We start from the raw sequence: 25,260 nt of genomic DNA, 5'->3' as shown, positions 1-25,260 counted from the left end.
TTATTTATATTTTATTCTACATGGGGCTCTTATTAAAATTATTAGAATAACCTTATGAATTTTGTTCTTGAACAAGCATTTGAAAGTAGAGGTCCAGACATAATTAAGTGGAAGTTAAAAATATCAATGCATATAATAGGAAAGGGTAAAATGAGTTTTTTAACATGGTAAGATTCATTTATAGGACATACTATATACATGATCAATTGATACCTACATAATAATTTAATTACCTTTATGATGTCACTTATTTATAAAGCAGATTGACATAGTGTAGATAATCTTTTGAAAATGTAAAGAAGTCTAGAGCAAAATGAGAAGAGGTAAATTTGAAAAAGTTGTTATATGTTATAAGGGCTTGCATTTATACATTTCATTTGTCTTTCAAACCTTTATTAGGAAATGCTGATGTCCTCAATCATTATTCTAGTTCCCCAAAATAGAAAAGGAAAGTAATTAGAAGAAAATTATATTAATACAAGTAGGAAAGAGAGCCTTCCAATAGCATGTGTCTGTGTTTTTCCTCCTTCAATAGTTTGAGTATTTTTAAAAATTAATACTTTGCTAAGATGCCTTATATTTTTTTCAGAATACCTAAATACTTTTTAGGTCATGATGAATTTAAAATAGTTCTCTGTGAGTCAAAACTATATTTAGAATGGCTGATAAGAACTAATTATTAACTACCATTAGAATGACTCTCTTAGAAGTCTGCTTTATATCAATAAATACTGAAATTCATTAAAGGGTAACTTCATTTTTAATCCTACTTCTAATTTATATTCATGTATAATAATGTAAAATTCCTGGTGCCAAGGAAAATATAGTAAGATTGATTGAGCTACAAAACCTTTTAAATTAAGACTTCAAGCTGAGAGAGAGGGAGTTGAACTGGCATTCTGACATTGTATCTACATTGCCTGGCAGCTTGGCCTCACATGTGCTATAGTGGACAAATCAGGAAGGTCTTTTTCTTTTCTTAAAATAGATAAATACTTATAATGAGCACTAGCTTACTTATTCTGTGAAAATAGGTAAAACCTGCAAAAGTCCTGTTTTCAGAAGAAGATTCATTGTATAATTCCATTAGAGCCCTCTCTCTGGGAAGCACCTTTACAAGTCAGACGACCATGATTTTATATGCTATCTTAGGTATCTAAGAATTGATATTAGCTGAATTGTGCTTTGTGGTCACCAATAAAATTTCTAATTTTGTATTTGAGGAGCATATTCTAGTATCTAAGGATGATTGTTACATGAAGATGGGATCGTCCAGATTGCTTAACATCATCTTTCTAAAATTTCCACTAATGACCCATAACTTTGTACATCAGACAGATGTAAACAAAATTATATATGGGAAAATACTTTGGGGTTTTTTTTCAAGTTTTTATTTAAATTCCAGCTAGTTAACATACAGTGTAATATTAGTTTCAGGAATAGAATTTAGTGATTCATTACTTACATATAACACCCATGGCTCATCACAAGTGCCCTCCTTAATACCCATCACTCATTTAGCCCATCCCCTCCCACCTATGGGAAAGTTCTTTGTAATTTATTCATAAAGCACTTTAAAGATTTTAAATAGATTCATAATGACAAATTAAATACAATCTTCTTATCTATCCTCATATCAGATCTATTGCTATTCCTTCTGTGCTCATTTTCCCATTCCTATTTCCGGAGACAAGTTTTTCCATTACACTGTGCCCACTGCTGATAAGGTTCTCTTGCCTGGGGATGTATTGCTTATTCTTTTTTTTTGCTTTTTTTTTTTATTCTTATGTTAATCCCCATACATTACATCATTAGTTTTATTTTTTTTTTATTTTTTATTTTTTAAAGATTTTATTTATTTATATGAGAGAGAGAATGAGATAGAGACCATGAGAGGGGGGAGGGTCAGAGAGAGAGGCAGACTCCCCGCTGAGCAGGCAGCCCGATGCGGGACTCAATCCCGGGACTCCAGGACCATGACCTGAGCCGAAGGCAGTCGCCCAACCAACTGAGCCACCCAGGCGCCCCACATCATTAGTTTTAGATGAAGTGTTCCATGATTCATTGTTTGTGCACAACACCCAGTGCTCCATGCAGAATGTGCCCTCCTCAATACCCACCACCAGGCTAACCCATCCTCCCACCCCCCTCCCCTCTAGAACCCTCAGTTTGTTTTTCAGAGTCTATCGTCTCTCATGGTTCATCTACCCCTCCGATTTCCCCCGCTTCATTCTTCCCCTCCCGCTACCTTCTTCTTCTTCTTCTTTTTTTTTTTTTCTTAACATATATTGCATTATTTGTTTCAGAGGTACAGATCTGAGATTCAACAGTCTTGCACAATTCACAGCGCTTACCAGAGCACATACCCTCCCCAGTGTCTATCACCCAGTCACCCCATCCCTCCCACCCCACCCCCCACTCCAACAACACTCAGTTTGTTTCCTGCGATTAAGAATTCCTCATATCAGTGAGATCATATGATACCTGTCTTTCTCTGTTTGACTTATTTCACTCAACATAATCCCCTCCAGTTCCATCCACGTCGTTGCAAATGGCAAGATCTCATTCCTTTTGATGGCTTGTATTGCTTATTCTTTAAGCATTAATTGACTACCCAATGTGTACTTTTGTGTCCTGGGTGTTAACTTGTGCATGATGGGGAGATATAAAAGACTTCTCTAAATACAAACATAATTTCTGTCCTGAGTGTTTAGGCAGGAGTTCCTTCACTCAGTAAACATTAATGTGCCAAGGCATTATGCCAGGCTCTGAAAAGCCAAGGATAAACATGGTATGATCTCTGCCCTCAAGAAGCTCAGTATAACTGAGGAGACCAAAGACAAGAAGGAAATCTTTTACAAAGCCAAGTCCAACTATGTTTCAATTAACATGAGAATTTTCCCCTGAAACATGTCATTTAACGATGTACTAGAAATGACTAGTTGTATCTGCCTTCAGATGAGGTCCTACACAGCTCATTTCTGCACTGCCCCCTCTCCAGGTTCCTTGGTCCTGGGCTCCAACCAGGCTGCCTGGCTGAGGTTACCACTGGTGTGTCTTGCTTCTCCACTACACTGTGGTCATTTTGTCTCCAGTCAGCAGCATCATGTATACCCCCTCCCCACCCGCAGTTACTTCTCTCCCTCCCTCATTCCACTCACAGCCTAATTATTTCAGATTTTTACTCCATACTGTCCACATTATCACTAACTCCATTTTCCCCACCTTCTTCCTTTTCCAGCACAAGACCAGCTATCCTAAGAAACTCTCCTCCCTTTTCTCTTGCTTCCTGGCTTCATTCCTTTTCATCCTGTCCTTTTTCTAGTCATTCTTATTTGTGAATCATAAGATAGTTGTGGCCATTTACTGCTTAACGGTTTTGTTCAAAATCCCTCTTAGGTCTCCAGCTAGTTCTCCAATTAAACCTGTATTTTATTAAGTGCCAGTATTACATATTTTTTTAAAATGTCTTACTCCATTTATTTAAATTTTTAAATTTTTTTCCTTTTTTCTTACTCCATTTTTAATGTTGTTTACTAGTACTACTTCTATTCTTTTTCTACTTTTTTAATTGTAAATATACCCTATTTTATTCTTTTTATATGTAAGGTAATGAAGAGTACTGAATTGAGAATCAGAAAGCCTGGTTCTACTACCTACAAATTGGAGCAACAGGTTACTTAATTTCTCTTAGGCTTAGTTTCCTTAGCTGTAAAAGAGAGCTTGTAGTTCATTCCCTGCCTTCTTCACAAAACTTTTGAGAATAAAGCATGAACATATGCTAGGAGCTCAGAAACACTATATAGATGCTAAATATCTTCCTCCTCATTAGTTAGACTGTCTTTTGTGGGCAAGGCTAGGAACTCACACTGCCACCTGCATTTTGATAGAACTTGTTTCAGTAGCAAAATGAGCTTGAAACTCCAAATGAAGAGTTTTAAAGTTATTTAAAGATAGATAATGCTCAGCTGAGGATTATCTAGTAAAACTCGTATGTATCTTTCTCAAAGTGCAGAATTCATCTGTAATTTAGAAGCCCAAATGTGAAATTCTTTTCCTTCCTTTTGCAACTGAGAAGCCACCCATTTAATCAATGGAACAAAAATATTTTCCCTTGGAGTTGTTTTAGGAGTTGGGGGTGGAGAAGAGCATATGGTTTATTTTCTTAAAGGAAATCATCTAAATAAATTCTGCAGTTCACATTAACATACTTAACATTTATATTTTTGAGTTTGAAAAAAAACCGTATCAAAGAAGGCCAGATCTGATCATTCATGCTAAATAAATTATCAAAGTCTCTTCAACCTGAAGCTTTCTGACTCAAGTACCTTAGTTCCAATTAAAGATCCCACACCCATCACAGTGCAGCTAATCAACAGTTCTCAGTGTGGCCTGGGTTCTAGCTTACTCGTATCCTCTGGGAGAAACATGACTGGCATTTTGTTCTTTTGGGCGCTGGCAAAGTCAAAATAACACTCTGTAAAACTTGTTATTGGCAGCCTCTGAGAAATCAACTCAAAATCCACCTCAAAAGGGCTTCAAATAATGTCAATATTATTTTATTCCAATTATGGGCAGAGTAAAAATTTCTGCATATGTGTACTTTTTAAATAGCAGTTTGAAAAAGTTTGGAATAATTTCTGAGGGTGGGTGGAAGAAGGAACAATAATTTAACTAATTGAAAGGTGATATGGAAAAATACTTGCAAGATAAAATCAGAGAACAGAGGGTCTAAGAGAATTAAATGTGTTAGCCAGAGGAAACTCTGTGTGTGTGTGAGTGTGTGTGCGTGTGAGTGTGTGTGCACGCACATGCGCACGCACGTGCATATGCACACACGGATATGCTTATGTGTAACATTCATGTATGTGGTCATAGTTTAAGGGAAAAACATTCCAGTTTGAAGAAAGGGTAAATAAGAACATAATAAAATCCCTTGAAGATGGGACTGGTATAATACTAACTATACTTTAATAAGCTAAATTCTTAGGAGTATAAGTAGGAAATACAGTACACATTAACTGAAGTAAGAAATGTAACCAAAATGCCTAATGTAGCTAAAAGTGATCTTTACTTGGATTCTTTTGTACTCCCTACTCCTTAATTATGTGCTCAAACTATTGGAGCACTTTTTGACTGATCTAAGCCCTTTTTGTGTAGCCTTGATCTAAGCCCTTTATTCTTGCCTTGATGATGAAATCTACTAGAAACTCTGCACACAAACATAGCTACAGCTAAATGTAACATATACACTGGGGCGCCTGGGTGGCTCAGTCGGTTGAGCGACTGCCTTCGGCTCAGGTCATGATCCTGGAGTCCCTGGATCGAGTCCCGCATCGGGCTCCCTGCTCGGCGAGGAGCCTGCTTCTCCCTCTAACCCTCCCCCCTCTCATGTACTCTCTCTCATTCTCTCTCTCAAATAAATAAATAAAATCTTTAAAAAAAAAAAAAAAGTAAAATGTACACAGTTCATTGCCACCCACGCTCATAACCTGTTCTGGGCTGGTGTTTGGAACCACTGTCTTAGCTGTTCCTTAGACACCAGTACTAAGTATGTCTTTAGCCTGTGTCTTTATCAGGTCATTCATTGATCATGGACAGCACAATTTCCAAAAGACTCCCCATTGAGAAACTTCTGCTTTCACATTTTGCAGAGATTACTTCAGGTTAAAAAAAAAAAAAAAAACAAGTTTGTTCTACCATTTGAAGATTTTGAAATATGCTCACTTAGCTGAATAAGAATGAGATTCAGAGACTTGATACTAGCTGTTTTATATGTTGAATGTGTCCTTTTATCTTCCTCTCCATGTTCTTATATATCTTCCTCTCACCCCCAAAGAAGTCTACACTGCTGAGCCACCATGCCGTGAACAGATTGCATGGAAAACAGAAATAATAAAAGAGCTGTTTTAGAAGTATTTAAATAATAATGCAGTGTTACTTTCAAATTTTGAGTATTTTGAAATCCACATTTTGAGTCAGAAATTAGATTTGAAGTTAGCTGCACTTTCAAAATTGTAAATTAAGAAATGATTCATGGGACAGTGCAAGCAGAGACTGCGAGCACCCCAAATCCATCAGAGATGTGCTGCCCATCTCAGGGCACGTTTGTTATACAGAAACCAGGAAGCTTCTAAGTGTATCCTTAAATACCCTCATATATATGTTAGATAGTATAGATAATAATATGTTAGATTATTCCAGTTTCTTCATTATGTGTAAAATGACAAACACTTCACCAAAAAGATTTTGGCTAAATATTACCACATTTTTATGAATTTAGTTTTCTTTTTGAACTAAATCAGCATTAGCATTCCTATTTCCAAAGCACAGTTGATTATTTAATTAATGACTTTAATAATTAAGGAGCTATAAAATAATATACTTAGTTAAATTTTACTTAAATTTTTTTTTAAGGAAATGAAGTTATCCATGTTCATTTGAAAGTATAGTTCGTTTTCTGTATACTTGGGAAACTAACATTTTCAGAGAAAAACTTATCCAAAAAAAGAATCCTCTTTATGCTATTAACTGTGATTCTCCAACCCAAGTGGTTCATTGGCAAATCGAGCTCCTATGGACTTCAGAGGATCCTTGTTCTCAGATCTTCCCTATGGGGTGCACAGCAGGACAAGATATAAGCTGTATTTCCACCTGTCTCTGCTTTACAGTTTCACCATATTCTAAAACAACACATATTCTTCTGGGAATAAGTCATTCATGAAACTTTAATTTTTATGACATAACTTTGTTTTAGTTAAGTCAAAATCTTCAGAGCAGTTTTCTTTTAAAAAGCTAGAACTTATTCAAAAAGAGAATATAAAATAGAAATGGCTCAGAAGAAAACCTAAAATCTTTCTTCCACTTGAAATAACAAATAAAAATTTTTAACCTTGAGGTTTATTTTTACAAGTCAGTAAATTAGACCTGGAAAGAGTCCCTCAGTCACAATATTGTGTGAACATGCTTTGTATGGGAATGCCATTCTGTATTTCCTGTTGATGGGGAGTAACAGATGACCTCCCACAGCTAAAATTATACCGTAATAGCAAGACTAGCAAATTTAAGTAGAATATGAAGCCCAATATGCAGCTAACTTAGTGTTTGATTAGGTTGCTAATATCAGCCATTTTACCTTAAAGTTTCCAAGTAAATCAACCCTTAAACTAATGATAGGAGAAGATTCTAAAGCAATTTGCTTTGAGCCTTCTCTTCCTCTACAAGTGCATATTGAATTCTCAAGTCCGAAGGTAGTTCTCCTGTTCTTAACTGTAGTTGTTAACCATCTTCCTTTTTTCCTATGGTTCATATTTTAAAAATAGTTGAAATAGTGTTACTATGTAAACGACATGTTGTATTAAGGGGAAATGTTTTGAAACAGTGACCTTTTGAAGTTTGATTAGTAAAACTACCAAGGCAGGTCATTGTCTCATCATGCCTGATCAGTGGGTAGGCTCTCTTCATCGTGCCCCTGCTGGGAATGTTTTTTAAACTCTGTGCAGTTCTAGGAACTCTGTAAGCTGAGGGTGGGAAATTGAATAAATATTGATTCTGAGACTAAGAAAACAGTTGTGCTTGGTTATTTTGGGTTTTTTGTTTGTTTTTTAATTTCCATTTGGGAAAGCATTAGTACTTGTCAAGGTGTAAAGAATGAACTAGAATACACAGTAGAAGTCTAAGATTAGAATTATAAGTCTGCTTTGTCCTTAGAGATGCTGCTATAGATTCCATTTTTGAAACAGTACAATGCAAGAGGGAAATTAAAATCTTCAACAATGCCTTGTTTTCTAAATCTTGTTTACAGAATTCTCCCAATAATATGAGCCTGAGTAATCAACCGGGCACTCCAAGGGATGATGGCGAAATGGGGGGAAATTTCTTAAATCCTTTTCAGAGTGAGAGTGTAAGTATTCCCTTGCCTACATTGTTATATCCAAAATTTATTTCTGAAGCTTTTCTATTAGAATATATTCATAAAGCAGTTATTACAACTGTTGATCTAGAGCTCAATACGTTGATCTTCTAAAAGTTAGAAAATTAAGTGGAATTTCTTTGGAAATTTTTTTAAAAATTAACTTTTTCTTTTTTGCTCCTATTCTATGTACATAGTTACAAAAACAGAAATTGTAATACTAATTTTCTCATAGGGAAGATCCACTATAAAGGAACATACTGGAAACAGGTTGCATATTTGATAGTTTTTACAAGTTTTCACATTACTAAAATGTCTTGACTCATGGTAAAACCAGGTCTGTTCTCAGTACTATCCTTAAGACTCTGAATCTTCTCTATAAGATGTCTGTACTTCATGCACTAGACCTCACTGGACTGAAGGCTGGTCTATTACCTGTTACTTACTTTTAACCTGGGCTGGATACCAGAGTCATTTTTTGAGTATGATTATGGTGTTAAGCAAAGGCATTATCATTCCATATTTCCACAGAAGTAGACAGAAGCAAAAAGAGAAGCAATAAAAGTCATTCGCTTATTTAACAATTACTGAGCACTTAACCACAGGCCAAAGCAATAGGCAACGCACTGGAGAGACCAAAAAGACAATATGGTGTCCCTTCTCAAGGGGTTATTACATAATACAGTGATTTTTTTAACCTAATATTTTACATTAGAAACACCTATGGAATTTTTTTAAATACAATTGCCCAGAACTCTCCCTAGACCTAATGAATCAGAATTTCTAGCAGTGGGACTGATCATACCTGAAAATGAAAAAGCTTTGTTAGTGATGTTCATGCACATGCTCTGCTAAGAACTACTGAATTCGAATATAACATAAAGGATTTCAAAATCCAAACTAATTTCATCTTCATTGGACCAGTGCCCCCACATACGGATTGCTATCATTAAAATCAGAGGAGGGGGCGCCTGAGTGGCTCAGTCTTTAAGTGTCTGCCTTCGGCTCAGGTCATGATCCCAGGGTCCTGGGATCGAGCCCCGCATCGGGCTCCCTGCGTCGGGCTCGCTGCTCAGTGGGAAGCCTGCTTCTCCCTCTCCCACTTTCCCTGCTTATGTTCCCTCTCTCACTGTATCTCTCTCTGTCAAATAAATAAATAAAATCTTAAAAAAATAAAATAAAATAAAATCAGAGGAGAAAACTTCCCTCATTTTGCCCAACTCAACCTCTACCAGAGATGATACCATAAGAATCTGAAGCATGGCTAGGTAACATACCTACTTTTGCATGGAATGGCTGCTTTGAACCTAAGATTGAGTGTTCTGTGGATTCTTTCACTTCTAACATGCATTAGCCTAACGCCTCTGCATGGGATAAGACTTCCCCTGTTTTTAGACATTACCTCTATTAAAACTAGAAATAAAGTTATACTGATCTTTGTTTTATTTGTAGTATATATATGATTAGTGAGGAAAAAGAAGGTATACATAAAAATTCATATGAAAAAAATCAAGAGATTAGCCCATCAGTCACGATGAAATAGGAAAAACATGAGAAACCACGTAGTTTGTCATAATGCTTAGGATTATAGGAATTCTTTTTTAGATAATTTAGTTTGCTTCAAGACTATGGACAAATTAGTTCATTTTAATTAGTTAATGTTCACTCTATCTAATTAGAAACATTTATTTCCTTTTCTGCTAATTCTTTCAGCAATAAAATGGTATCATTTAGTGTGGTGTATAATAATTCAGTTCAATTCAACATTTCTTGAGCTTCTTATATGCAACGTGCTTGGTTAAGGGCAAAGTATTCTGAGATAAATATAACACATCCCTGACCTCAACAAATGCAATCTGATGGGAAGAATGTGGTTACAAAACCAATTAAACCATATGTCAGATTAGTAGGTGCTATAATAGATATAAACTGGGCTTTTTAAAAAGTATAGAGGAAATTATTAATCTAGGATTGGAGAAGAAAACTTTTTTAAAAAGGTCCCACGTGACTTTAGTTTTAGGGACAGGGACAAGAGGACCTCTCCCCTCTCCTTTCCCAGATTTGTCACTGGGGACTGCTGCCTTGTTTATCCATCAGTGGAGGGCTGCGTCTTTCATATCGGCATCAGAAAGCTTTTTTGTGGGGGATTAAAGAATCAGATACAACAGGACCTGAAACACTCCTTTGCCCAGGAGAAACACAAGCCTCACCCTTTAAGCCTAACTGGACTGTGCACATGCAGAACTGCGGATCCTTTTGTGAACACCCGAGGAGCTGGAGCAGGGCTCCTCCTATCCCTGACTCCTGGCCCAGCCGCGCTCTCCCGGAAGCCAGGAAGAAGGTAAAGGGCCAGACTCCTGCACAGAGTTAGCGGAAAACAAAAGCTCCCTCCCTATCTCTTACTCCCTCTGTCCTGTCCCCACCCGAAAAGTCCCCAAAGGAAAAATAACTGGATGGTGATTGAGGAACTCTACCACCACCTAGAGACGGTGCAGCCCTGGAAGCGGGTCCACACTGCCTGCTTCACTCTTTTGTCTGCCCGGTGAGGGCTCTGCTCGGCTATGAATGATGTAATTGTTATCCATGGCTTCCTGCATCACATCACCACGCATTGTTGAGACCTTTTTAAAAGATGGAGAAATGAAGAACAGAGAGAAAGGAAGACTAAAGACATTCCCTGCTGACGAATGTAAGGCTTTAAAGAAGTAAATAAGCTAGGTATCCATAAGTGGGCTTTCCTATAATCAAGGAAAAATAGAACTATTTAACGAATTTAAAAAGAAAACATTTTTGAATGAATGAACATGTACATTCTAGTGGTTTTTTCTAAATGTATGTAACTCTGAAAAGCACATACTTTTGAGTAGTCTGCCCTTTGAGGGTTTGTTGGTCATATCTTGAACTTTAACCACAGAAGGAGGCTTGAGGAGGGAGTGAACAACTCCTGAGTGCTTTTTATGTGCCGGCCACTATCCTAGTCCCTTCACACATGCTACCTCATTTAACTAATATTTATAGAAACAAAATATCCAACTCAAAGTCAGAAACCTTGCAGCGCCAACATGCAGCACACAGAAAAATGTGAATCAGATGTTTCACTATTCAGCCTTCTTGGGGGAATCATAAACAAGACCTTTATTTCAAGAAACAAACATGCCCCCTAGTGTTCGAACTCAGTAAAATGTTTGTTTTTGAAAATCAAGAATACAAAAAGGCTTCTTTCAGGAAGTAGTTTTTCGTGTTTCTGCAGTAAAGAAAGCAGTTAGTCCTGTTTCTGGAATTAATCTAACAGAATATTTTCTCCATGGCATTGAACTATAATCAACTGAGTAAAAGTGGTATTAAAAATCATGCTATCTAATAGGAATTCTAAACAAGGTGATAGGTTATCTCCTATTACCCTCACTCCCTTTTGTCATTTTCTATTATAAAGAAATATATACCCAAATTTTCTTTTACACAGTCACATAAACACTAAATTTATTTGGCTTTACTTTAGTTCAGAGTAGCTGCACTATTCTTTATTTATCTCTCATTAAGAAAAAATAGAGAGAGATGCTTAGCAATAGAAATGCAGTGAGATCTGAAGTGTTCTTGAAGTGTAGAAACAAGAGCTTATGCACATTGTGCAAAGGCTTAATGGATCTCTGCAGTGGGTTCCATGGTACGTGAACTGTGTACAATAAGGGAAAAATCACAAATTCTCTAGTTTGCACCATTTCACAATATATTTTACATAAAAAGGCAAAATAAGTTAGTACATGTTTGAACTTATACCTTTAGGGTTTTTGTTTGTTTTTGCTAAACCAAACAGTTAATGACTTCATAAGAGCTGTTACATCATCTGATTAAGGAGAACCAGACTCACAGAAGAGTTGGGAAACAGGGCAGCCTGGTATCGCAGCATTGGGCACAAACATTACAATACGTCATCCCGTCTGGATGCCGCAGTACAATGGCAACATTGCCGTGTGGTCTCGGGCCACTGCCCCGGAAATAGTTTATGTCTCTGAACAGGAGATGCCGTCTAACACCTACTCCACTTCTCATATATGTTGAAGAATAGTAATCAGTAATGGAATTCCTTTTTGCTTGTACATTCTGTGAGTTTTCCTAGAAATTTTGTGATTTTCCCCTTATTTTACGTAGATGAAGCCATTTCAGTAAAGGGAGCAGCCCCTGAGGAGTTTACAATCTCAGCGGGGCAAGTAGCACATTGCCCATATAGATGCGCACACATCACACACACATTACACACACACATTACACACACATAGATGCTCACACATCACACACACACATTGCCCATATAGATGCTCACACATCACACACACACATTACACACACATAGATGCGCACACATCACACACACATTACACACACACATTACACACACATAGATGCTCACACATCACACACATAGATGCTCACACATCACACACACACATTGCCCATATAGATGCTCACACATCACACACACACATTACACACACATAGATGCTCACACATCACACACACACATTGCCCATATAGATGCTCACACATCACACACACATTACACACACATAGATGCTCACACATCACACACACACATTGCCCATATAGATGCTCACACATCACACACACACATTACACACATATAGATGCTCACACATCACACACACACATTGCACACACATAGATGCTCACACATCACACACACACATTGCCCATATAGATGCTCACACATCACACACATTACACACATATAGATGCTCACACATCACACACACACATTACACACACATAATCACACACACATTACACACACATAGATGCTCACACATCACACACACATTACACACATATAGATGCTCACATCACACACACATTACACACATAGATGCTCACACATCACACACACACATTGCCCATATAGATGCTCACACATCACACACACATTACACACACATAGATGCTCACACATCACACACACACATTGCCCATATAGATGCTCACACATCACACACACACATTACACACATATAGATGCTCACACATCACACACACATTGCACACACATAGATGCTCACACATCACACACACACATTGCCCACATAGATGCTCACACATCACACACATTACACACATATAGATGCTCACACACAAACATTACACACATATAGATGCTCACACATCACACACACACATTACACACACATAGATGCTCACACATCACACACACATTACACACACATAGATGCTCACACATCACACACACATTACACACATATAGATGCTCACATCACACACACATTACACACATAGATGCTCACACATCACACACACACATTGCCCATATAGATGCTCACACATCACACACACATTACACACACATAGATGCTCACACATCACACACACACATTACACACACATAGATGCGCACACATCACACACACATTACACACACATAGATGCGCACACATCACACACACATTACACACACACATTACACACACATAGATGCTCACACATCACACACACACATTGCCCATATAGATGCTCACACATCACACACACACATTACACACATATAGATGCTCACACATCACACACACATTGCACACACATAGATGCTCACACATCACACACACACATTGCCCATATAGATGCTCACACATCACACACATTACACACATATAGATGCTCACACACAAACATTACACACATATAGATGCTCACACATCACACACACACATTACACACACAGATGCTCACACATCACACACACATTACACACACATAGATGCTCACACATCACACACACATTACACACATATAGATGCTCACATCACACACACATTACACACATAGATGCTCACACATCACACACACACATTACACACACATAGATGCTCACACATCACACACACACATTACACACACATAGATGCTCACACATCACACACACACATTACACACACATAGATGCTCACACATCACACACACATTACACACATATAGATGCTCACATCACACACACATTACACACATAGATGCTCACACATCACACACACACATTACACACACATAGATGCTCACACATCACACACACACATTGCCCATATAGATGCTCACACATCACACACACACATTGCACACACAGATGCTCACACATCACACACACACATTGCACACACATGCTCACACATCACACACATTACACACACATAGATGCTCACACATCACACACACATTGCACACATATAGATGTTCACACATTACACATATACTGTACCTGATACACTCAGAGAATGGCCTTACAGTTACTTGTACTATTCAAAAATTCAATCATATTAGATGCTTGCTAATTTTTCTGAGCTGTATTGCTTGGAGCAGATGCTTCTATCCTTTCTGACTGAATTTGGCCCTTACTTTTTTAAATCTCAATTGTTCAGGATGTGTATTAAATGAGATGGTCACTAGAGTTAATTCTGACTTATCCTGAAATTTTTTTCAGAAACTTCCTTTGAAGTCCTTTCTGAAATGCATCAGTATCTTTTACTCTTTTTAGATAATTGGCACCATATACCCATAAAATCTTTTTCTTAAAACAATGATTGATGATCTAGCTGTGCTATTTAAATTTAAACTAATTAAAATTAAATACAGCTAAATGTTCAGTTCCTAACTTACACTAGCTACATTTTAAGAGTCCAGTAGCCATGTGTGGCTAATGACTGTTCATATTGGACAGCACAGAATAGAACATATCCATCATCACACAAAGTTCTATTGAACAGCACTGATTGGATCACCATTCTTATTTAAGTAACAGTAGCTATAGAAAGCCTAGATTAAACTTTTCTGTGCCCACTTTGCCATATTCTTTAATTTTTTTCGACTTTTAATAAAACCTTTGTATCCATGTATTTTCTTGTTGTTTATTCTTACCCCTAAAGGTCAAATATCAAAATATAATTCTGTTTTGTCAAAGGCTGTAGCTTGCTGTTACTATCTATAATGGGAGATTTGCATGGTATCATCTGATGAAATGAGGGGATATCCTCCTGGCACAGGGGGTGGGGTGGGGGCTCATTTCATCAGTTTTTGTCTGATTGCTTTGGGTTTTAGGTTTTGCTTCGCTCTGCTCTGCTTTCTTGCTGCCACTCTCAAGGGTAAAGGCGAAAAGGTTTTTCCATCAAACCGAATCTCCTTCTCTCCTCTGGAAGTCTCCCCTTTTTATCACCCTACTCACTGTAATCCAACGTTAGAGTCAGTAACATATATAATGTAGCTTTCCTATACTGAAAGGAAATTTGAAGCTATTAAGTGATTAACAAGTAGATTTTCTGTGATTTGACCTGCATTTAAAGGATTAATAATCATCCCCCAAGGGTCCACTGACCCATTTTTCAGGCCTCCCCGTCCACTTTTACTCAGGATCAATGTGGGGTTTGGGTTTGAGCCCTAGATTTACCCCTAGCAACTTTCTGTCCAGACTTCTGTCAGCTGAGCAGTTGTCACCCTATGCTCTTCCTCAGGGCATCTTGCTATCCCTGTAAAGTCCTCAGTATACACCTTATACCTCCTTTCTGGTTCCTGTAGTAACTCAGCTCATCTAGAACTCACTTCATTGTGTTCTGCCTGCTCTTTTTAAAGTTCACACTCCACTTCCCAGGATCATCACTTTTCCTGTTGAAGGCCCTGCTATCTGAGACCAGTCCTCCTCTTGACTTCACCTGCCTCTTTCCATGAGGCATGATAGTTATTAACTTTTTTTTTTAAGATTTATTTATTTTAGAGAAAGAGTTGGGGGGAGGGGCAGAGGGAGAGAGACAAGCAGACTGCCCACTGAGTGAGGAGCCCAGCGACTAGGGCTGGACCCCACGACCCAAGAGATCACAACTTGAGCCGAAATCACTAGTCCAGTGGTCAACGAACTGAGCCACCCAGGCGCCCCTATTATTAACATGTTTAAAGGAATCCCCTTTTGCCCTGGTCCTCACCAGGTCCTCACCAAATATTTTTAACAAAATATTTAAAATATTTAAAGGTTTACATTTACATTTTCATCTAGAAACCCTCTTCATCTGGAGACCTTTACCATTTGGGAGTGGATAACCCTCCCCACATCTCAGTCTACAACTGTGCTGTCCAAAATGGTGCCCACCAGCTATATGGGGATATTTAAATTTAAATAAGTAACATTAAAATTACACTAGCCCATTTCATGTGTTCAGTGGCCACATGTGGCTAGTGGCTTCCTTGTTGAACAGCACGGATTATAGAACCTGTCCATGATTGAAGAAAGTTTGTTCAGACAGTGTTGCTCTAGAACTTTTCTGTCACAATCTATTCTTTGGGAATATGCATAGATTGGCATAATTATCACAATAATTGCTCTTTGTTTCTCTTAATAATTTTTGAGACCCCTTTTCCAAATTTCTGAAAGCCTCACCTTTTACCAGTTGTTAGCCTCATCAGACTGACAAGTAATGTGTAACAACAGCGCCCCCTGCTCCCACCCTAAAAATATTGTGGATTGAAATTGGAGCCAGAAGACAAGTATATCCTGAACTATAATCAGAGTCTTAAGCGTTCTAAATGCTTTATGTTTTTTATTTTATTTCCCTCACACTATTAATTAAACACTTGCTGAACACTTTCTGTATATTCAAGAAATACATGGTTTTAAGGATTTTATATTTAATCTTCCCCAAGTCCCTTTAAGATAAAGGCTATTATTAAACCCATTTTACAGGTGAGGAAACTGAAGCGCAGAGAGGTTAGGTAACCTTCCAAGTTTACATAGCCAGTAGGTAATGAGACTGTCCCTCATGCTTGTTTCACTATAGATTGGATTTACCCAAAATGTTACAAATGCGCATAAAACATGAATCTGGCTAGAGGGAAAAGACTGAGGGACTGGGTAATTATCAACCACCTAAGTGCAGGGAAAGAAGGAGACTGGTCGCTTTCCAGAAGAAATATTAAAAATTTCAGGACTTAGTCAATTCTATATAAATTTACTCTTTTTATAGCTTCTTATTTTTATGTTATATGAGGGTAAAAGCTTGAACATAAAAGATTTTAAGACATTAAAATTCATAGTTACTACTGTTTACCGAGAAGACCATTAGTGGCCTGTAAAAGAATTGTTGTTAAAATATGTATTCTTTTTTCTTTCTAGTACTCCCCTAGCATGACAATGAGTGTGTGATCCATTACCAAGTCTCCTCATGAAAACCACAGTGAGTCAGCCCTTCACAGAACTACTACGGAAGAAAATTATTCATCACAGTGTACAGTTAAACAAAGGAATCTCAGTCACACCAAACCAACCTTTTTATTTCCTGCTCTCTCCCTTATTTTTTGAAGAAAGCGGGTCCAAACGTGATTCAAACAACTGTACAGAGCGGCATATTAGAATTGCCCTAAACTGAACTGCAAATAATTATCTGTGTATGTATATGTGTGGGAAAGAGAATGTATTGTATATGTGTATGTTATATGGACATATGCACATACATACATTGACCCACAGGACACTGTAAAATATTATTACATGACATCTTAAGTAGAAATAAGTAGGGACTTTTATTCCATCCTTTTTTTCACGTTTACATTTTAATTATTAAAAGTTGCTCCTGCCCCTCCCTGAACTATTTTGTGCTGTGTATATCACTGCTTTATATAAGTTATTTTTTAAGGTGAACTCAGATGTTATGGTTTTGTAAATGTCTGCAATCATGGATAGGAATAAAATTGCTTATTTGAGAGCTTTCATTAAATTGCGTCCGATGCAAGTTCTCCTGTGAATCACAAAGTGTACTGTCTCAAAAAAAAAAAAAAAAAAAAAAGGTGTGTCCTCATCCTATGTCAAATCAAACAACTCAGTTACCTTTAGTGAGAAGTATTTTTGTACTTTTTATTTAGGAAAAATACTTCAACGAGGGCCTAACACAGTATATTTCTGCAATAACTGCTTTAGATGGAATTCTTGACTTGTCTTTGATGATACAGAAAATCATTAATTAGCCCCAATTGCTTAGACCATAGCAATAAAATGACAGGGGTCGTCATATTTTTAGAAACATATTTTCTCTTTAACATGATAAAGCCCAGAAGTGCTTGAATTTGTCACTTCTCACCAGGAATAGTAGAGCTAAATTTTTAATAACATGCTAATGGAAAATGGTATCTGATTTTTACTCAGACTTCTTGTGAACGTTTCCACATAGACATTGCAAAGAAGATACATTCCAATGACTGACACTTTGAGCAGAAGGGGAAAAGAAGTTTTTCCTGGACCGGAGGGGTTTTGAAGGGCTGCTTTTCTGTCCGCGTAGCTTGCTTACTAGCCGCAGAACTGACTGGTAACAGCCCCATCTGTGCATACCTCTCATTGGCAGCACAGCACCTGCTCTGTTCCCAGGATCTAGGACTTTTATTTAGAGGGAAACCATTTATAGTAACTATATTCATCTGGCCATTGACTTCAGCAGGCTAAATCTACGTTGTGTAATTGTTCAGAAAAGAATGTGTCAATGTTAAAAATTAAAGAAAAAAAAACAACACTTCCCTTACTAAAGCAAGTTGTTCGATGGCACTTTCCAGATCTTTTGAGGGTTTTGTGTTTAATCTTACGTACAAACACCGAAATCATCATAGAAAAGCGTGAAGACTTTAATTTTGCACTCCAAAAGATAAGTTGGTGATCCTTTGTTAAAACTGTGATACAAATAGCCACTAGTAAACATCAACTATATCTCAAACTCTATAGAATCTGAAAAAGCATTGTTTAATCTCAGGTAAGAGGAATCCTTCTTGCTTTAGGCTGATGGCCTCTAAAGTGAAAATTTAGCCAGATATTTGCTAGTTCCTGGTCCCAGATGACTTATTTCTCTCAAATTTGTAATGATCTACCCCTTCTGAAAGTAAAGATTTGGCCTGTGCATGACAGGGATGCTGGGCAGAACTGTTGAAGGGGGAAAAAGAAGCTGAATTAAATGTATGCTCCAGATTTAAACTCTAACCAAATGAGTCACCATTCATCCTACAGTGTGCGTGGACCTAGGACTGCACACTGGAGAACAGATTCAAGCTTTCAAGCTGCAGAGAACTTTCATGAAAAAGTCTAATTAAAAGGTCTTTAACTCAAGCCAAGGTAATCTAAAGATGACACTTTGGATAGACATATGAATTTACCAAAAATAATTTTAATTTTCACTTTTTTCTGATAATTGTGTGAACACTTTCAACCCTGTGATTATTAAGCTTAATCTTATGATGCTAGAAATTTCAAATGTTTTTTGTCTATTCACTCTATTCCTACTGATCTTAAATTTCTTTTATTTGCTTTCTAAGAAGGTATTGTTTCTTATTATCACGAACAATCATGACCCCACTTTTACTTGCCATTATTTTAGGGGTAATATTAGAGTATAAATGGCAATATGGGTCCCATTATTTCTAGTCTACTTGGTCAAAAAAAACAGTAAAATTCGACTTTTTTCAATGTATAGCAATCAACTCATCATAAGTATTTATTTCTTCTCTCTTGCAATCCAGATTATAAATGGCTATTTCAAATTTTTTTTTAATTCCCGAAATAGTTGAAAATTTATTTTGAAGAGAAAGTTCTATTTAAGAAAACCATAAAATAAGAATACTGAATTTTAATATCAAATAATTTCTCGTGCACCACATGGAGGATAGTATATCTGCATAGTAATTTTTGTATAGGTTTTGAATCATTCAAACTATATACTTTTCTCTTGCGTTTTCCATCTCCATCTATGCATTTATATTGGTCTTGATATATACTACCTGTTCCTGAGTTATTTTTACATATTTCACCTCACAGGAATAGTATCAGCAATTCTTGCCCACACTGAATACATAAAGTACTCATATGAAATGTGAAAATGTGTAACAAGTGAAAATATTAATTTTCATTATTCTGCCTTGCATTCTGCTGGACTCACTACAGTTGAAAATACATGCCAAATTGTTTCTAAAGTCTAGCTGTCTTAAAACAAAGTTTCCCATGGGAACAAAGGCTATAAAGTGCCATTGACCTGGTAATAGCCCACACATTTGACAGATGAACCCTAGTGCTCTGTTACAATTGCTCCAGGTTGGACTCAGTTGCTGAGGTATAGGAACTGCGCAGCTAGGAAGCTGCGGATAAGATTTCTCTGTTGCCCAAAAGATTAACAAATCAGTTCTGCTCCCTGAGCCATGGAAAGTGCCCAAAACACCCTTTTCCTTCCAGAAATAGAATAAAGAAATCTTCCATTTCTACTTTTTATGATGCTCTAAGATAGCTGAACTCTGTTGCATTTCATAGGATCATTTAGTTAACATTCCTCCTGTAGCCTAAAAAACAGCAAACAAAATAAATTTCAGCTTGGGACATGAGGAAGCCCTACCTCTGCCCACACCTTTTCTTCATATTATTCTGGACATGTGCAGCAAAGCATTCAAAACTGCTCCCTCAGCAGAGAATTTTACACAGTCCTTAATACTGTGAAGTCTTGATTGGCTTCTTCCAAGTCTTCCTCCGTACCTCTCTCCCAATCCCTGCATCAGCCAGTAGAAGTAAGATACAGACATTTTTACCTTCTCAGCCCCTAAACTTTTCTTTCTCATACAGTATATAGTTTTCCCAGGAGAAATAATTGCACTTTCCATTTCTTGATTATCACTGTTAATTAGAAGCAATGCCACAAATCATAGCTACTTGACTTTGGAAAGCATTATAGTATTTTAACACTGGTTTTGCCTTCATTTTTATGTTTTATATACCATAATGCTCTATTCTTGAAAATACTAACTGATAGAAGTAGTGCATGAGTGCATGAGTGTATAGTATGGGAGGGAGAATGTCAATATGGGGGTGGGGGAGAGTTGCCACATATTCTCCAAAAGGTAAATTGGTCTTTTTTTCCTTTTAACCCCCTCTCCTGGTGGTGTAAGTTTCTTGTTTGCAATGAGGAGCAGGAGTCTGTGTTTGCTTAAAACAGTCGTACCCAGTCATAAGCAAGTGTAAGAGGCTCCCTGCGTCTTCAAAACGTAACTTGAGAAATACCGGGCAAGTCTAAGAAACAGTGGTGACCCACTATTAATACACTTATGTTTTGCATACTCAACTTGTGTGAGCATGTGCACATGCGTATATTGGGGGTGGTGATAGGAGGTTTGCTCACAAAACACTCTCACTATGACTTACATTATGTTATACCACGACCGGTAATGATTAAACGTAATTCTTTCCTTTGACTGTTTTTTATTTCATTGGTAAAGTAGCTGATAATATTGATTTGCGATGAAAAGAGAGTAATACAAGATATAAGCAGATGGAATCTCCTGTGCCCAGCTTTAACAATACCCATGTTAGCTTGTCCACCTCAGACCTTAGGAAGGCACTGCATCTGAAGGTAAGAGCATAAATGATCTTTTATTCCTTGGTTACTTCACTGCCATATAATTATAGTTGTTTTTAATGTAGATACTTGTTTACAATAAATAATTGTAGTTTTTTTATGTAGATACTTGTTTACAAAAAATTGAATTGACATTCTTCATTTATTTCACCAAAAGCATCAGCTTTACCTATAGAACTGTAAATCAGACTGAAAGAGATGACCTACAGATGAAGAACACCTTAGACCATTTTAATTACGTTTCTAAACTATATTCTAAAGAGAAATTCTCACTTGAATAAGTCTCCTAAGGAGAGTTTCCTCTGTTAAGTTTCCTTAACTTAATGTAACTTAATGTTACATTAATGTTAATTTAATGTAATTGGTCTTCCTGAATAGAAGAAAAATAATTTCTGTAAGTAGTTTAATGTAAATATTTTTGCTGACTACATCCTTAAAAATGAAATACAGTATTACCTGTAGATACTGCAAAGTTTAAAGTGGGACTAAGTGTTTTCATGTATAGAATTAGTTTGTCTCTTCTCCCTTTGTGGCTTTACATTCCTCAGGATAAACTGGACTTGTTTTGATTATCCCAGGCAATGAAATATTATGGTGTGTTCCTAGAACTATTTAGCATTTCATTTTTTAAATGAAATGTGGAATTAACATGAGAAAAGTGAGTATTAATATTCCTTTAAAAATGCTATCAAGGATTTATTCCTAATTAACATTAAAACTTTACCCCACTTTCTCTTTTGCATCATATGACCTCACTACATTGCCAAGGAAGTGAAATTTGGATTCCTCACAGTGTTCTCAGAACACAATACAAAAACATTGTCAGCTAAATTTCCATCATGTCCTAGTAAAATTGCTCAGTAAAATGTAATTAACCATCTAGTTATTAGGAAGCAATTCAAATAATCTGTCCAGTTTACATAATTTAAAAACAAATCTTTACATTTAGCAATACCTTAGAAATGTTCTTAATATAAACTACTCATTAAAATGTGTATATTACTTTCTACCAGAAACTGTATGTTAGAGTGATTAAAAGACATGCTGTTGTTTCCAGTATGGAAAATGGAAAAGTCTTTATTCATAGAATTCTTTATTCATGATAGCTATGAGCTGATCGGATTGTTTAATTTACCTAATTGTGATTGTAAGAACTTAATATGTTTTTTTACCACATGTGTTAAATTGTTACCTATAATGTCATCCTGGAAAAATAGAATTATTTGTAAGGTTTTTACAAATGCACAAATTACGTATAAATATAATTGGAATCTGGGATGATTCTTAGTGATCTACTATCCTTAATTCACCATGGCCATCAGCTACCTGACACATTCTGTGAATTTAGCATGCATGCGTGTGCATGTGCATGCATGCATACATGGCCATTATTGCATTTATTCTCAAATGGAGTTATCACCTAATGTCTTTGTACAAATACCTGGACTATTCATGTAATGGAAATGGAAGGTTGCCATAAAAATGTATGTAAATGTCCCTTAAAATTAGCACCTGTTTTCACACTTAATTTTAAAAATACAACTTTTCATTTACAGTTTCTACCCTTTCATTTCTAGCATCCGCTTTATTACTTATAGAAAAAGTAAGGAAAATTATTCATTGGAAGCAAGCATAAGTGTTTCTGAATGATAAATCAAAATCCACTAATGTGGATCTGTGTATATGACTGAGGTAGATAGACATTATGCCTAACATAAAAACCAGGGGTCTATAGTATCAAAGAATTGATATGCATTAAGAAAAGGCTATATGTGGCTGGTTCTAGATAACTAAACCAAATACCAAAAATAATTAATATGGTTATCAAATATCTGTTAATGGATAATAGTTTTATATTTTATTCCAAACAGCATTATACATAATGTGGAAATCTGAAGCAATTATGCAGGTAATTTATGCAAAACTATGCTTCTCCTCAAGTGCATTTATCTTTCTGATGAATTGTACAGATGGTTGTCTCAGTTCACCACTGTCCAAAAAAAGATTCTGAAGTAGGTCCTGCACACTAGATAAATAAAAATGTAGGAGGAGGAAGATCTATAACTGAGATTAAAAATTCATCCTAGATATAAATTAAATATATAAATCTTTTTCTAATAAATTCTTTAATACTGGTTCCACAGTATTTAAGAGCATTTAAGTATTAAGTGTTTCTAGTATTCTGGTTTTGATCCAAACAAGGCTTTCTAGTTCAGCAATGCAGCACATTTATACATAGTGCTTAGAAAGGAAAATGCTATAAATTCCAATGGCCAGACACCTTCCTGAGCCAACGTTTACCTCAAGTAATTTGTCAGGCAATTGTAGCAAGGTGTCTAGATTTCTGGGAGATGGAGGGGTGGGTAGCAAGGCAACTGAAGGGTCCCTTAATTTAAAACAGGTAGGAGTCCTATAACTAAGATAAGATTTAACATAGATAAATAAAAGCCAGCAGAATCAGTTTAATTCCCCCTCAGCTCCTCTTGGTGAATGAGATAATAGTCTAAGAGTACAAAATGAAGGAAAAGGGGTTAGAGTGTCTGCATACCCAGCCCCAAATAATATGTATCAAGTATCAAGTAAAAGTCATCGAGTATTTGTTCTCATAGCTCAATGTGTTCTTTTTTTATGTTCCAGTAAATCTTTATTTACACAAGTAGGCATGTGATTCACCAGCTATAGGTTGCTGACTTATGCTATATAACAACAGTGTTATCACAACTAAAGTTAACAAAATTCCCTGATATTATCTAACAACCAATCTATATTTAATTTTTGCAGTAGCCCCCAAATGCCTGTGTTGTATTTATTGGATTTGTTCCCACTTGTAATGAGAAATAATTAAAATACATCACTGTATAAGTATAAGGCATACAGCATGATGGTTTGATTTACGTATATTATGAAATGATTACCAGAATAGGTTCAGCTAACATACAGATACAATAAAAAGAAAAGAAAGGGAAAAAATTTTGTCCTTGTGATGAGAACACTTAGGATTTACTCTCTTAATAACTTTCCTGCATAGTACACAGCCGTGCTAGCCATAGTCACCATGTTATACATTACATCTCTAGTACTTATGTATCTTATAACTGGAAGTTTTTACCTTTTGACACTTTCCTCCAATTTCCCCTTACCCCCACTCTCAACGTATTCTTAAAAGTAAAGAAACACTTTACACCAAAAGAGGCATAAAGATTTATAAAGAAATTCCAGAAGTTTTACTCCCTACAAAAATTGTCTGATGGGAAATAAGGCATCCCTTTATGGGAAGATCTAGAACCAACAGACATTGTACACATAAATGTTTAGCTGTCCCCCAGTTTGCAAAGCTTCCCTTGAAGTATGTGTTGGGCTCTGCTTGGCTATAGCTGCTCTTCTCAATGTACGGTGGTCTCAAATTTTCCTCACAAGATTGTGTCTTTGCGTCTTACAGCACGTAATTCTTGAAGGTAATAGGGAGGAACCTCTTGATGTCTAGTCATGTCACGTGAAAAAAATTGCATTTAAATGTGCTTGCAATTTAATCTCAATTATTGCATATAATATATAAATTAGTATATGTTGTATAAAAGAATTCAACATGGCTTATTTATGTAAATATTGTTTCAGAGAAAGAAATGGCTTAAGAATTGTAAAGTCAAATTATTATTCTCTATATAGTCTTTTCTGGTGCTCACTGTTTTGTCATCAAGTTAGTTACTATTCACTTGTGACTGAAGAGCTATTACACATACTAAATGGTCTCAAAATTGTTATAACAGAACATATTGTTAATCACTGAAAGTGATATTAATTTTAATTTTGAGAACTCAGCATGCTATTACAACAAGCAGTTACTAGTCAAATTTTTATATATTTACTTCGTTAGTTGAGAAGTATTTACCTCACCATACTTTGTGATTCAATGAAAAA

At 36.4% G+C, this 25,260-nt stretch overlaps 1 protein-coding gene across 8 annotated transcripts in view; it reads left to right on the top strand.

Annotated features, from left to right (window-relative positions):
* SSBP2 (single stranded DNA binding protein 2) overlaps positions 1 to 17,685 on the top strand; it is a 288,797-nt gene extending 271,112 nt beyond the window's left edge. For 7 of the 8 annotated variants that reach the window (XM_064596315.1, XM_064596317.1, XM_064596314.1 and 4 more), the window contains 2 exons: positions 7,805 to 7,903; positions 17,085 to 17,685. In XM_064596315.1, the coding sequence (XP_064452385.1) occupies positions 7,805 to 7,903; positions 17,085 to 17,114 (129 nt within the window). In that variant the 3' untranslated portion in view covers positions 17,115 to 17,685. The remainder of the gene's footprint in view (positions 1 to 7,804; positions 7,904 to 17,084) is intronic. The other variant, XM_064596316.1, reaches the window with a different exon arrangement.
* The last annotated feature ends 7,575 nt before the right edge of the window (positions 17,686 to 25,260 follow it).

The sequence above is a fragment of the Mirounga angustirostris genome, unplaced genomic scaffold (assembly GCF_029215605.1).
Source record: "Mirounga angustirostris isolate CCGP_5_RB_7025 unplaced genomic scaffold, mMirAng1.0.hap1 SCAF_7, whole genome shotgun sequence".
Lineage (NCBI taxonomy): Eukaryota > Metazoa > Chordata > Mammalia > Carnivora > Phocidae > Mirounga > Mirounga angustirostris.
The sequence above is the reverse complement of the archived record's forward strand: the minus strand, read 5'-3'. Positions and strand labels throughout refer to the sequence as shown.